Raw genomic sequence first — 15236 nt, 5'->3', positions numbered from 1 at the left:
AGGAAAACCTAGATGTGATGACTTTACACACAGTGGGTCATCTCTAAAGCCATGCAGGGCAAATGTAGAGTATACTATAGGCAGCCCCCTCTTAGTATAGTATAGTATAGGTAGCCCCCCAATAGTATAGTATAGGTAGCTCCCCTTAGTATAGTATAGTATAGGTAGCCCCCGTTAGTATAGTATAGTATAGGTAACCCACCTTAGTATAGTATAGGTAGCTCCCCTTAGTATAGTATAGGCAACCACCCCTTAGTATAGTATAGGCAGCCCCCCTTAGTATAGCATAGTATTGGTAGTCCCCCTTAGTATAGTATAGGACCCCCCCTTAGTATAGTATAGTATACTAAGCCCCCCTCACTTACCTTCAGTTGCTCTGAGCAGCGTCTCTTCTCACATCAGGCAGACAGGAAGTGAAGTCAGACTTCCTGTCTGCCGAACAGCACCGTGAGAGCCTAGCAATTGGCTGCCTGTTGCTGCCCACTGAACACCAATATTTTAGATTGCTTTCCTGTACGTGCCTCCCCCCGCCGCATCCAATCGTGCCCCCCCCGGGAAAATCTGAGGTGGCCTCCAAGTGGCCTCGTTAGGCCATCGGCCTACCGGGAAACTTCCCTGTAAGGTCTATGGCCAATCCGCCCCTGTACACAGTCATCTAGGAAATGCCTTTTTCATGTTTTACAGACACTAGTAGGTTTTTTATGAGAATAACTGGTTTGCATTAGTTATCTCAGTTGCAGACAAAACAATTCTAGAGACAATGAGTCATTTCTAACCTCAATACCTTCCAATTTCATATTGATTTAATTACTTTAATGCTCTGATAAAAGCTTTCATTGTATCTCTACTGACATAAGCATCTGGCAAGCACTATGTTTTCAGTTAACTAATTATATAATAGTTCATGAAAATGTTGTAAAACAGCAATGTGCATGTACTTCAGCTCAATATTTATCTATGTCAACTGGCTCAAACACAGAGCATAATAAAAATATGCAGAATATTCACAAAACCAGGTAAATGGTTTAACTCAAAGGAAATGTCTCATAAAAGTAATGTTTTGTAGCCTCCATGTTGCTGATAAGAATTTTTCTTTCTTTCTTTTTGTTTATTTATATTTGTAATGCTCCAAAGCATAAGTGAATAGTGGGATTTTTACTAATGCAGAGCATACTAACAGACATATTATTCCTGCTGTGTATTATAATGTGTACTGTATGTTTTAAACACAATGCATTTATATTGTATACTATTATTTGTATAAACACTTTGCCTCAGGGAGAGGAGGGGTTAATAATTGCGTGGGCTAATGATGGAGGCAGTTGATGGCAGAAGATGACATGTTAATGATGAAGGGTTAATGATGATGCAGAATGGAGGTGGGAGGAGTGGAAATGTAGTGAGGTGGGAGGAGTGGGAGAGGAGGGAGATGGGAGGAGTGGGAATGAGAAGAGTGGGATAGGAGCAAGTTGGGTGGAATAGGAGAGGAAAGAGGTGGGAGGAGTGGGGAGTGTGAGAGGAGGGAGGAGTAGGAGAGGAGAGAGGTGGGAGGAATGTTAGGTGGAAGGATTGGGAGAAGAGCAAGGTGGAAGGATTGGGAGAAGAGCAAGGTGGGAGGAATAGGAGGTTGGAGGTGGGAGGAATGGGAGAGGAGTGAGGTGGGAATGAGAAGAGTGGGAGAGGAGCAAGGTGGGTGGAATAGGAGAGGAGAGAGGTGGGAGGAGTGGGAGGTGGGGAGAGTGTGAGAGGAGGGAGGTGGGAGGAGTAGGAGAGGAGAGAGGTGGGAGGAGTGGGAGGTGGGGAGAGTGTGAGAGGAGGGAGGTGGGAGGAGTAGGAGAGGAGAGAGGTGGGAGGAATGTTAGGTGGAAGGAGTGGGAGAAGAGCAAAGTGGGAGGAGTAGGAGAGGAGAGAGGTGGGAGGAATGTTAGGTGGAAGGAGTGGGAGAAGAGCAAGGTAGGAGGAGTAGGAGAGGAGAGAGGTGGGATGAGTGGGAGGTGGGAGGAGTAGGAGTGTGGTGGGAGGAGTAGGAGAGGAGAAAGGTGGGAGGTGGGAGGAGTAGGAGAGGAGTGTGGTTGGAGGAGTAGGAGAGGAGAGGGGTGGGAGGAGTAGGAGAGGAGTGTGGTGGGAGGAATGGGAGAGGAGTGAGGTGGGAATGGAGGGAGGTGGGAGGGGTATGTATGTGAGGAAGGTGATGGGAGGAATGGGAAAGGAGGGAGGTGGGAGGAGTGTGAGATGGTAGGCATGAGAAATGTAAGAGGAGGGAGGTGGGAGTAGTGGGAAAGGAGGGTGGTGGGAGGAGTGTGAGAGGAAGGAGGTAGAGGAATGTGAGAGGGGAGGAGTGGGAGGTGAGAGGAGGGAGGTGGGAGGAATGGGAGAGGAGTGAGGTGGGAATGGAGGGAGGTGGGAGGGGTATGCGAGGAAGGTGATGGGAGGAATGGGAAAGGAGGGAGGTGGGAGGAGTGTGAGAGGAGGTAGGTATGAGGAATGTGAGAGGAGAGAGGTGGGAGTAGTGGGAAAGGAGGGAGGTGGGAGGAGTGGGAAAGGAGGGACATGGGAGGAGTGAAAGAGGAGGGAGGTAGGAGGGGTGTGAGAGGAGGGAGGTAGAGGAATGTGAGAGGAGGGAGGTGGGAGTACTGGGAAAGGAGGGAGGTGGGAGGGGTGTGAGAGGAGGGAGGTAGAAGAATGTGAGAGGAGGGAGGTGGGAGTACTGGGAAAGGAGGGAGGCATGTGGAGGGGTTAATGATGATGCAGAATGGAGGAGTTAATGATGGAGGGGTTACTAATGATAGAGGGAGGTGGGAGGAGTGGAAATGTAGTGAGGTGGGAGGAGTGGGAGAGGAGGGAGATGGGAGGAGTGGGAATGAGAAGAGTGGGACAGGAGCAAGGTGGGTGGAATAGGAGAGGAAAGAGGTGGGAGGAGTGGGGAGTGTGAGAGGAGGGAGGTGGGGGGAGTAGGAGAGGAGAGAGGTGGGAGGAATGTTAGGTGGAAGGATTGGGAGAAGAGCAAGGTGGAGGAGTAGGAGAGGAGGGAGGTGGGAGGAGTGGGAGGTGGGGAGAGTGTGAGAGGAGCAAGGTGGGTGGAATAGGAGAGGAAAGAGGTGGGAGGAGTGGGGAGTGTGAGAGGAGGGAGGTGGGAGGAGTAGGAGAGGAGAAAGGTGGGAGGAATGTTAGGTGGAAGGAGTGGGAGAAGAGCAAGGTGGGAGGAGTAAGAGAGGAGAGAGGTGGGAGGAGTGGGAATGAGAAGAGTGGGAGAGGAGCAAGGTGGGTGGAATAGGAGCGGAGAGAGGTGGGAGGAGTGGGAGGTGCGGAGAGTGTGAGAGGAGGGAGGTGGGAGGAGTAGGAGAGGAGAGAGGTAGGAGGAGTGGGAGGAGGGGAGAGTGTGAGAGGAGGGAGGTGGGAGGAGTAGGAGAGGAGAGAGGTGGGAGGAATGTTAGGTGGAAGGAGTGGGAGAAGAGCAAGGTGGGAGGAGTAGGAGAGGAGAGAGGTGGGAGGAATGTTAGGTGGAAGGAGTGGGAGAAGAGCAAGGTAGGAGGAGTAAGAGAGGAGAGAGGTGGGATGAGTGGGAGGTGGGAGGAGTAGGAGAGGAGAGAGGTGGGAGGTGGGAGGAGTAGGAGAGGAGTGTGGTTGGAGGAGTAGGAGAGGAGAGAGGTGGGAGGAGTAGGAGAGGAGTGTGGTGGGAGGAATGGGAGAGGAGTGAGGTGGGAATGGAGGGAGGTGGGAGGGGTATGTATGTGAGGAAGGTGATGGGAGGAATGGGAAATGAGGGAGGTGGGAGGAGTGTGAGATGGTAGGCATGAGGAATGTAAGAGGAGGGAGGTGGGAGTAGTGGGAAAGGAGGGTGGTGGGAGGAGTGTGAGAGGAAGGAGGTAGAGGAATGTGAGAGGGGAGGAGTGGGAGATGAGAGGAGGGAGATGGGAGGAATGGGAGAGGAGTGAGGTGGGAATGGAGGGAGGTGGGAGGGGTATGCGAGGAAGGTGATGGGAGGAATGGGAAAGGAGGGAGGTGGGAGGAGTGTGAGAGGAGGTAGGTATGAGGAATGTGAGAGGAGAGAGGTGGGAGTAGTGGTAAAGGAGGGAGGTGGGAGGAGTGAAAGAGGAGGGAGGTGGGAGGGGTGTGAGAGGAGGGAGGTAGAGGAATGTGAGAGGAGGGAGGTGGGAGTACTGGGAAAGGAGGGAGGCATGTGGAGGGGTTAATGATGATGCAGAATGGAGGAGTTAATGATGGAGGGGTTACTAATGATAGAGGTAGGTGGGAGGAGTGTAAATGTAGTGAGGTGGGAGGAGTGAGAGAGGAGGGAGATGGGAGGAGTGGGACAGGAGCAAGGTGGGTGGAATAGGAGAGGAGGGAGGTGGGAGGAGTAGGAGAGGAGAGAGGTGGGAGGAATGTTGGGTGGAAGGATTGGGAGAAGAGCAAGGTGGAGGAGTAGGAGAGGAGGGAGGTGGGAGGAGTGGGAGGTGGGGAGAGTGTGAGAGGTGGGAGGAGTAGGAGAGGAGAGAGGTGGGAGGAATGTTAGGGGGAAGGAGTGGGAGAAGAGCAAGGTGGGAGGAGTAAGAGAGGAGAGAGGTGGGAGGAGTAGGAGTGGAGTGTGGTGGGAGGAGTAGGAGAGGAGAGAGGTGGGAGGAGTAGGAGAGGAGTGTGGTGGGAGGAATGGGAGAGGAGTGAGGTGGGAATGGAGGGAGGTGGGAGGGGTATGTATGTGAGGAAGGTGATGGAATGGGAAAGGAGGGAGGTGGGAGGAGTGTGAGAGGAAGGAGGTAGAGGAATGTGAGAGGAGAGAGGTGGGAGGAGTGGGAGGTGAGAGGAGTGAGGTGGGAGAATTGGGAGAGGAGTAAGGTGGGAATGGAGGGAGGTGGGAGGGCTATGTGAGGAAGGTGATGGGAGGAATGGGAAAAGAGGGAGGTGGGAGGAGTGTGAGAGGAGGTAGGTATGAGGAATGTGAGAGGAGAGAGGTGGGAGTAGTGGGAAAGGAGGGAGGTGGGAGGAGTGGGAAAGGAGGGACATGGGAGGAGTGAAAGAGGAGGGAGGTGGGAGGGGTGTGAGAGGAGGGAGGTAGAGGAATGTGAGAGGAGGGAGGTGGGAGTACTGGGAAAGGAGGGAGGTGGGAGGGGTGTGAGAGGAGGGAGGTAGAGGAATGTGAGAGGAGGGAGGTGGGAGTAGTGGGAAAGGAGGGAGGTGGGAGGAGTGGGAAAGGAGGGTGGTGGGAGGAGTGTGAGAGGAAGGAGGTAGAGGAATGTGATAGGAGAGAGGTGGGAGGAGTGGGAGGTGAGAGGAGTGAGGTGGGAGGAATGGGAGAGGAGTAAGGTGGGAATGGAGGGAGGTGGGAGGGCTATGTGAGGAAAGTGATGGGAGGAATGGGAAAGGAGGGAGGTGGGAGGAGTGTGAGAGGAGGTAGGTATGAGGAATGTGAGAGGAGAGAGGTGGGAGTAGTGGGAAAGGAGGGAGGTGGGAGGAGTGGGAAAGGAGGGACATGGGAGGAGTGAAAGAGGAGGGAGGTAGGAGGGGTGTGAGAGGAGGGAGGTAGAGGAATGTGAGAGGAGGGAGGTGGGAGTACTGGGAAAGGAGGGAGGTGGGAGGGGTGTGAGAGGAGGGAGGTAGAAGAATGTGAGAGGAGGGAGGTGGGAGTACTGGGAAAGGAGGGAGGCATGTGGAGGGGTTAATGATGATGCAGAATGGAGGAGTTAATGATGGAGGGGTTACTAATGATAGAGGGAGGTGGGAGGAGTGGAAATGTAGTGAGGTGGGAGGAGTGGGAGAGGAGGGAGATGGGAGGAGTGGGAATGAGAAGAGTGGGACAGGAGCAAGGTGGGTGGAATAGGAGAGGAAAGAGGTGGGAGGAGTGGGGAGTGTGAGAGGAGGGAGGTGGGGGGAGTAGGAGAGGAGAGAGGTGGGAGGAATGTTAGGTGGAAGGATTGGGAGAAGAGCAAGGTGGAGGAGTAGGAGAGGAGGGAGGTGGGAGGAGTGGGAGGTGGGGAGAGTGTGAGAGGTGGGAGGAGTAGTAGAGGAAAGAGGTGGGAGGAATGTTAGGTGGAAGGAGTGGGAGAAGAGCAAGGTGGGAGGAGTAAGAGAGGAGAGAGGTGGGAGGAGTGGGAATGAGAAGAGTGGGAGAGGAGCAAGGTGGGTGGAATAGGAGCGGAGAGAGGTGGGAGGAGTGGGAGGTGCGGAGAGTGTGAGAGGAGGGAGGTGGGAGGAGTAGGAGAGGAGAGAGGTGGGAGGAGTGGGAGGAGGGAGGTGGGAGGAGTAGGAGAGGAGAGAGGTGGGAGGAATGTTAGGTGGAAGGAGTGGGAGAAGAGCAAGGTGGGAGGAGTAGGAGAGGAGAGAGGTGGGAGGAATGTTAGGTGGAAGGAGTGGGAGAAGAGCAAGGTAGGAGGAGTAATAGAGGAGAGAGGTGGGATGAGTGGGAGGTGGGAGGAGTAGGAGAGGAGTGTGGTGGGAGGAGTAGGAGAGGAGAGAGGTGGGAGGTGGGAGGAGTAGGAGAGGAGTGTGGTTGGAGGAGTAGGAGAGGAGAGAGGTGGGAGGAGTAGGAGAGGAGTGTGGTGGGAGGAATGGGAGAGGAGTGAGGTGGGAATGGAGGGAGGTGGGAGGGGTATGTATGTGAGGAAGGTGATGGGAGGAATGGGAAATGAGGGAGGTGGGAGGAGTGTGAGATGGTAGGCATGAGGAATGTAAGAGGAGGGAGGTGGGAGTAGTGGGAAAGGAGGGTGGTGGGAGGAGTGTGAGAGGAAGGAGGTAGAGGAATGTGAGAGGGGAGGAGTGGGAGATGAGAGGAGGGAGATGGGAGGAATGGGAGAGGAGTGAGGTGGGAATGGAGGGAGGTGGGAGGGGTATGCGAGGAAGGTGATGGGAGGAATGGGAAAGGAGGGAGGTGGGAGGAGTGTGAGAGGAGGTAGGTATGAGGAATGTGAGAGGAGAGAGGTGGGAGTAGTGGTAAAGGAGGGAGGTGGGAGGAGTGAAAGAGGAGGGAGGTGGGAGGGGTGTGAGAGAAGGGAGGTAGAGGAATGTGAGAGGAGGGAGGTGGGAGTACTGGGAAAGGAGGGAGGCATGTGGAGGGGTTAATGATGATGCAGAATGGAGGAGTTAATAATGGAGGGGTTACTAATGATAGAGGGAGGTGGGAGGAGTGTAAATGTAGTGAGGTGGGAGGAGTGGGAGAGGAGGGAGATGGGAGGAGTGGGACAGGAGCAAGGTGGGTGGAATAGGAGAGGAGGGAGGTGGGAGGAGTAGGAGAGGAGAGAGGTGGGAGGAATGTTGGGTGGAAGGATTGGGAGAAGAGCAAGGTGGAGGAGTAGGAGAGGAGGGAGGTGGGAGGAGTGGGAGGTGGGGAGAGTGTGAGAGGTGGGAGGAGTAGGAGAGGAGAGAGGTGGGAGGAATGTTAGGGGGAAGGAGTGGGAGAAGAGCAAGGTGGGAGGAGTAAGAGAGGAGAGAGGTGGGAGGAGTAGGAGTGGAGTGTGGTGGGAGGAGTAGGAGAGGAGAGAGGTGGGAGGAGTAGGAGAGGAGTGTGGTGGGAGGAATGTGAGAGGAGAGAGGTGGGAGTAGTGGGAAAGGAGGGAGTTGGGAGGAGTGGGAAAGGAGGGACATGGGAGGAGTGAAAGAGGAGGGAGGTGGGAGGGGTGTGAGAGGGGGGAGGTAGAGGAATGTGAGAGGAGGGAGGTGGGAGTACTGGGAAAGGAGGGAGGTGGGAGGGGTGTGAGAGGAGGGAGGTAGAGGAATGTGAGAGGAGGGAGGTGGGAGTAGTGGGAAAGGAGGGAGGTGGGAGGAGTGGGAAAGGAGGGTGGTGGGAGGAGTGTGAGAGGAAGGAGGTAGAGGAATGTGAGAGGAGAGAGGTGGGAGGAGTGGGAGGTGAGAGGAGTGAGGTGGGAGGAATGGGAGAGGAGTAAGGTGGGAATGGAGGGAGGTGGGAGGGCTATGTGAGGAAGGTGATGGGAGGAATGGGAAAGGAGGGAGGTGGGAGGAGTGTGAGAGGAGGTAGGTATGAGGAATGTGAGAGGAGAGAGGTGGGAGTAGTGGGAAAGGAATGAGGTGGGAGGAGTGGGAAAGGAGGGACATGGGAGGAGTGAAAGAGGAGGGAGGTGGGAGGGGTGTGAGAGGAGGGAGGTAGAGGAATGTGAGAGGAGGGAGGTGGGAGTACTGGGAAAGGAGGGAGGTGGGAGGGGTGTGAGAGGAGGGAGGTAGAGGAATGTGAGAGGAGGGAGGTGGGAGTACTGGGAAAGGAGGGAGGCATGTGGAGGGGTTAATGATGATGCAGAATGGAGGAGTTAATAATGGAGGGGTTACTAATGATAGAGGGAGGTGGGAGGAGTGTAAATGTAGTGAGGTGGGAGGAGTGAGAGAGGAGGGAGATGGGAGGAGTGGGACAGGAGCAAGGTGGGTGGAATAGGAGAGGAGGGCGGTGGGAGGAGTAGGAGAGGAGAGAGGTGGGAGGAATGTTGGGTGGAAGGATTGGGAGAAGAGCAAGGTGGAGGAGTAGGAGAGGAGGGAGGTGGGAGGAGTGGGAGGTGGGGAGAGTGTGAGAGGTGGGAGGAGTAGGAGAGGAGAGAGGTGGGAGGAATGTTAGGGGGAAGGAGTGGGAGAAGAGCAAGGTGGGAGGAGTAAGAGAGGAGAGAGGTGGGAGGAGTAGGAGTGGAGTGTGGTGGGAGGAGTAGGAGAGGAGAGAGGTGGGAGGAGTAGGAGAGGAGTGTGGTGGGAGGAATGGGAGAGGAGTGAGGTGGGAATGGAGGGAGGTGGGAGGGGTATGTATGTGAGGAAGGTGATGGAATGGGAAAGGAGGGAGGTGGGAGGAGTGTGAGAGGAAGGAGGTAGAGGAATGTGAGAGGAGAGAGGTGGGAGGAGTGGGAGGTGAGAGGAGTGAGGTGGGAGAATTGGGAGAGGAGTAAGGTGGGAATGGAGGGAGGTGGGAGGGCTATGTGAGGAAGGTGATGGGAGGAATGGGAAAGGAGGGAGGTGGGAGGAGTGTGAGAGGAGGTAGGTATGAGGAATGTGAGAAGAGAGAGGTGGGAGTAGTGGGAAAGGAGGGAGGTGGGAGGAGTGGGAAAGGAGGGACATGGGAGGAGTGAAAGAGGAGGGAGGTGGGAGGGGTGTGAGAGGAGGGAGGTAGAGGAATGTGAGAGGAGGGAGGTGGGAGTACTGGGAAAGGAGGGAGGTGGGAGGGGTGTGAGAGGAGGGAGGTAGAGAAATGTGAGAGGAGGGAGTACTGGGAAAGGAGGGACATGGGAGGACTGAAAGAGGAGGGAGGTGGGAGTACTGGGAAAGGAGGGAGGCATGTGGAGGGGATAATTCCACTCTGGTGGTTTCTAATAAAAAATGTTAAAGTTAGTATGGAATGATGCAAGGACCAAAGCTACCCTAGAGGGAGATCTGAATTACATGTTGAGAAAAGGTTGATTATGAACTAGGAAGCCCAGACTTTATAAAAGGTGATGGAGGAGTTCCTTTAAATGCTGGTAATATATTCCATCTGGTACATTTGTCACATAAGATTGGACACCATTAGTTGTTGTTGCTAAGTCGCTAGTGCTGCAGCAACTGGCCAAAATATGATTTTGGATTTAATTTTGTGTGCAAGCTCAAATCAACCAAATTAAACATTATTAACAATAAAATGTTTTCACTAGTGCACAATTCTATTCAGGCTTATGTCTCCTATATACCCATGGAGCATTATTATATATTTTACCAAAACTCAGACCATAGTCTTTCTAAATAATTTTATACTACACATTCCTTTCTGTTAGATATGTATTTAACTGGTTGTCCACTTATGGCCAAGCCCTCCTAAATATCACTACATTGCCCCTTCACCCCAATGAAGGGGCGCCGAGAGTGGAGGCATGTACAAAATACCTGGGTTTCAGCAGTGCGGATTAGGTGGGGTCAGAGAGTCCATCAGATCCGGATTCTGAGTGGGGAGAGTTACTACTCGAATCAATAGCTTCTTATTATTTCCCATGGTCACAAACCCGTGGCTGCACAACACAGTGCCCTAGACTGACTGCACAGCACTGGCTTTTGCAGAGGACGTGGGGACAGCTGGGTGCGCAAAACAAGCAGACGCACCAAAAATAATTGTGTATATATTAAGAGAGGTTTGTTCAAAAGTGTATCGCCACAGCCCCTCTAAATGACATTTTCTCTCTCTCTTTTATGCCCTAAACTCTGAAATGTTGCATAGGAAATAAATCCACCCAAAACTTACAATTTATTTTTGGGTGCAGTAGGTACTATACAAAGCACAAAACGGTCTCCCCTCAGTGTAAGTGCAGTTTTAGACTTGCTCCATGTCTCAATTTGTACAAGTGTGCCTACATTTCTGTTTGGCGTATAGGTTTGTGGAACAAGATGGGCGCATCTGCAGAGAAGTTGTTTCCACAGGCAGAGGGAGGAGATGAGCGGAGTGAATTTGGCACCATAAATTTTAATGGGACCTATTTTTTGCGCCTATATGTTGTACTTCACATTTCCAGATACACTCCAAGTGCAAAACTGTTGACCCCTCAGTCGTGTGATTCTTCTCAGGGGCAGGCTGGGCTGGGGGGGCAGGGGGGCATCTGTCCCCCTGGCCAGTCCCATACTGGGATACATTGGGCTGGGTCACTGGGTTGAGTCTTGCCCCCGGGCTAAAATTTGCCAGCCCTCCCCTGATTCTTCTTAATGATACAGATATAATAATATGGTATATGTAAATATTGGCTTAAATCAGTCTAGGGAAAGTTAGATCAATGAAAGAAAATGCATACAGGTTAAAGCAGACATCTACTATATTCACCATGTAACTGAAATGGAGCTCAAAGATAAGCAAGTTACCTATTCCAATGTTTTCGGGCCTTTTCTCCGCCTTCTCTCTCAAAGCAATAGATGAGAAACACGTTTTATCTTTTATATCATGTTCCAGACTTTCATTTCCACTCTGATTTAGAGTAGACAACACAGCATTCGTTTTGATATCCACTTCAAACGTTTCTTTATCTTGTTCACCTATGTCCAACTTCTGACCATGTAAGTCAGTCATGTTTGTTCGACTCGGTTTAGAAAGTGGGGAGGATGGTGGAGTTGGGCTGGGTGGTTTAGGTGCAAGTGATGGTTTCTGTATGATTGGTGACTTGGGAACCAGTCTGTCTTTATTAGGTGATGACACATGGCAACTTATAGCTGGGATCACTGGGGAAACTACTGTAAAATGTACATTATCAGATGGATTGTTTGAGGTATCTAACAAGACTTTAACAACACTATCTTTCGTCATCTTATGAGGAGATACTGACAGTTCTTTTCTGGATATAGTCCTCACTTCTGTTTCTTCTGCTGCAATAAATGAAGCAGGAATACCATCAAAGCTGTCCCCAGCGCTATAACGCTTTTTCCGCTTTTGATCAAGTTGGGTATCAGAAGTGAACCTCAAAGAGAAATTTGTTCTTCTTAATTTTATTCCAAATGGACTGATTTTGTCCTCTGTGTTTTGTAATAATTTCTCAGATTTTCGAATGCCATTACTCATTTGTGTTTCCAGGGTAGATTGTCTATCTAACTGACCACGTCGAGGAGACTGAGGTGGGGAAGGGACCAAGAAGGATGGAAGATCTTTGGAAAATATCCAGCCTTCTGTATTGTCCTCAATTGTAACTTGCTTTTTAATTTTACTTGTCACAATTTCTTGGACACTTACTATCCTCTCTGTAGGCTTGCCCTGAGTTGCATTGTCTGATAACACTGTTGCTATATTTTCCTTACTTGATTGTTTTATTTGGGCGTCACTGCTAATTTCTGCATATTTTATGGTTTCTGGGAATTTCTGCCATGCAGGTGTTATAGAAAATTTAGCATTTGCTGACACCGTCTTTCGTATTTTGCTATGGGACTCGCCTCTGCCCTTGGCTGTCCAGTCATCACTAGATACACGAGGGCCTCTTCTGATATTTTCAGGGATACTGGTATTTTCAGATTTGCTTAGTATTTTTGACCTGATAGAAGCAAATTCTGCCAGGACTGACTCACTGTCCAGTGATTCCGATGTGTATTTTGTTTTAATGCTGATATGTTTAGTATTGTCTTTTTCTCTTTCAGTTTTAATTTCCGTGATATCTATCTTTCTTTCTTCTGTAAGCCCAAGCAAAGACTTACAAGCTGTATCCTTAATTTGATTAAGGTTTACATCGGTACCACAAAGTTGTGCTCCTGTAACTAAAATTGCAGTGTGGGGTATGCTCTGAGAAGATGGAAAAGCATGTGAACTAATATTGACTTTACTTTCTTTTGCGTCCTGCGTTTCAATACATGTTGCTGGCTCTTTCAGTGGAGTGACTGGAGATAAATTAACTTTCTCAAATATAATTTGCTTTTCGCGTGATGTGACTGTAAATGTAAATGGCCTTTGCCTCTGGTCAAGCTCCTGCCATCGTGTCTCTTCATTAATCCTTTCCTGCTTTTGAAATTCATCCTGCCTTTGTTGTCTCTGCTTTAGTTCCCCTTCATCTTCTTTTACTTCTTCCTTCATTGTTTGTTTTTCAGGTAGGTCTATCAAACCACCTCCTGGATCTAAAGAGGAAAGCTGTGCCGGTAGTGCATCCTTGTGGACACGCTCATTCATTTGCTCTATTTTCTGTAAAAGTTCTTGCATTTGTAACTCTGGTTGTTTCTGTCCCTCTGTTCTTATTAGGTCCTCATTTCTGAATTTCTCTTCTTTATGGTGCAGGGATCTGTTTTCTCCTAATTCATAACTATCCTGACCTTTTGGTGTGCGCTGTTTCTGCTCCTCAACTATCTGAAGAGCTTTCTGTTCTACCAGTTCATGTCTCTTCCGCTCCTCAACTTTCTGAAGAGCTTTCTGAAGAGCTTTCTGTTCCACCAGTTCATGTCTCTTCCGCTCCTCAGCTTTCTGAAGAGCTTTCTGAAGAGCTTTCTGTTCCACCAGTTCATGTCTCTTCCGCTCCTCAGCTTTCTGAAGAGCTTTCTGTTCCACCAGTTCATGTCTCTTCCGCTCCTCAGCTATCTGAAGAGCTTTCTGTTCCACCAGTTCATGTCTCTTCTGCTCTTCAGCTATCTGAAGAGCTTTCTGTTCCACCAGTTCATGTCTCTTCTGCTCCTCAGCTATCTGAAGAGCTTTCTGTTTCTCCAGTTCATGTCTCTTCTGCTCCTCTGTTACTTGAAGGGCTTTCTGCAGCTCTAGTTCAGATCGTTTCTGTTCATCTGCTGCCTGGAGAGATCTCTGCTGCTCTGCAATCTGAAGGACTTTCTGCTGCTCTAGATTTTTCCTTTGTTCTACTAGTTGTAGAGCTTTCTGATCCTCGTGTTCACGGTGTCTCTGCTCATCCTGTCTTGTTTGTTCTTTCAGAATTTGGCCAGCTTGCAGCTTTCTCTCCTCCTTGCGTCTGCATGGCTCCTTCAACTCAATTTCCTTCTGTTTCTGTTGGAGCCTTTCTAGGTCTATCTTTTTAATTACTTCCTTTATCTTTTGTTCCTCTTCTTCTTTACGTTTATCCGCTTCTAACTTATTTTTTTCATCTAGTTGTCTACTTTCGTCTTCATATTTGAAAATAATTGTCTCCTGGTGTTTCTCTTCCACATTACCATTTCCTTCATATTCTCCTTTGGGCGTTGAAGTTTGAACGTGCTTGGAAATGTGTAATTCAAAGGCTTTATGTTCAGAATGATCAAATATAATTACATCTTGAGTAGACATTTCCATTGAGTGGAACATGGCTTTGTCAGAAGATCGCTGCAATTTTAAAGCAGTGTTGTGTTCACTGTCTTCTACACTGCTGTATTCCTGTAAAAAAAATAAAAGTGTTGAAAATAGGAATGGAAGTCAGAACCAATACCTCAACACTTCTAACCTGGGATCACCTCAGCTCATCATAAAGGACGCTCAAATGATGGCTGTCTTGCTCTCCTCAATCTCAGGTCTATCCTACTATCTAACCTTCTGGACTTATAACACTTCTGGTGTATCAAAATACATTACCTGGGACAGTGCCCTGTGTTTCTTTGACACTCTCTGGTTTTTTGGCTTGACGGAAAGTTTGTATTTAGCGGCACTATTATCTAAACGAGCGATAGACCGAGGAACAGCGTCCAGGTTTATAGAGTCAATTGTGCCAGACGGCCTTTTTGGCCGAGATGATTTCACTGGACTGACCTGTAATGCAGAAAACAGGAGATGAGAATTCACAGGAACATAAATTATTTTATTTAATCTTACATTTACAAGAATATTAATATTTATACACATCAGATAAATTATTCTAGTAATCTGTAGTTCTACTTCTGTCTTTTTCTCAAATTATTTGCATTCAGGCAATTGCTAATTATATTATTGCTCTCTTTAATTAACATCAATGTTCAAACGCCAATTAAGCTACCAGTTAATATATTTTGGGACTGTGGAAGGAAACATATAAACAACGCACAGATGTCGCTGGCTGGAGTTAAATCATTGGTCTTAGTATAATGCTAACCACTATGTCACCCATGACTTGTTTGTAGAATTCCAAATCAATTCTTCACACTGTAGGTATGATTTAGTATCGTGTATGTCATTAATACCAATAAATTACATAAACTAATATTATTTAGAACATTGTTAGATATTACTCTGCTGCTTGGTAGTTTAAATAAATATTTTTTAAGCTCATTGGCTTCCATGCAGCAGTACGGGTTAACTTTTGCAGAGTTCAGTAACATTCTATTAATGAACATCAAGTTAATTAACATTCATTTGCAAATACTCTTATTATTAATTGGGGACACGATTAAAGAAACTTTTCTCAGGAGTTCCCTTTTAACTTTTAGTTAAATACTTATTTGTTATTTATATAAAACATATGCTTTAAGAGCAAATAAACCATTATTTGGCATTAATATATATCACAGGCAATGAATTACTGAGTGTAATGATATACCTGAAATAACTGAAGTGTTTTTACTTAAAGATATATAGACACAAAGCTCTCTCACTCCTCTGCAGCACATTGCTATGTTAGGAGGGAGGTGTTTTTCTAACTATAGAGAGAGACAGTGACTGACAAGCTGGCACACTTGCTGTGCAAAACTGCATTTTGTAGATTGGTGGGTTCATACACAATGGCAGGGGCTAGTCATGTCCTCACAGCTGAAATGATTGCAGTCTCGATGTTTAGACAGGCATTAGATCCCATTATATATAGGAGGGGCTTTAGCTGTATGTAGTGGATTGGGGAGGTAATAACAGCATGGAGTGTCAGGGTAACATTGGGCAATGTTCTATATTG

The 15236-nt window shown here is 49.0% G+C and overlaps 1 protein-coding gene across 2 annotated transcripts in view; it reads right to left on the bottom strand.

Annotated features, from left to right (window-relative positions):
- The window catches only part of CRACD (capping protein inhibiting regulator of actin dynamics), an 86839-nt gene that overhangs the window by 7148 nt on the left and 64455 nt on the right, over window positions 1-15236 (bottom strand). For both annotated transcript variants that reach the window (XR_012688123.1, XM_075196002.1), the window contains exons 6-7: window positions 13952-14125; window positions 10798-13756 (exon numbers count right to left, since the gene is read on the bottom strand). Coding sequence is in view for 1 of the 2 variants with exons in the window: in XM_075196002.1 (XP_075052103.1) it covers window positions 10798-13756; window positions 13952-14125 (3133 nt within the window). In the remaining variant the exon portion in view is untranslated. The remainder of the gene's footprint in view (window positions 1-10797; window positions 13757-13951; window positions 14126-15236) is intronic.

Source organism: Mixophyes fleayi, chromosome 1 (genome assembly GCF_038048845.1).
Source record: "Mixophyes fleayi isolate aMixFle1 chromosome 1, aMixFle1.hap1, whole genome shotgun sequence".
In the NCBI taxonomy this organism is placed as follows: domain Eukaryota; kingdom Metazoa; phylum Chordata; class Amphibia; order Anura; family Limnodynastidae; genus Mixophyes; species Mixophyes fleayi.
This window is presented reverse-complemented; position numbering and strand designations above follow the sequence as displayed.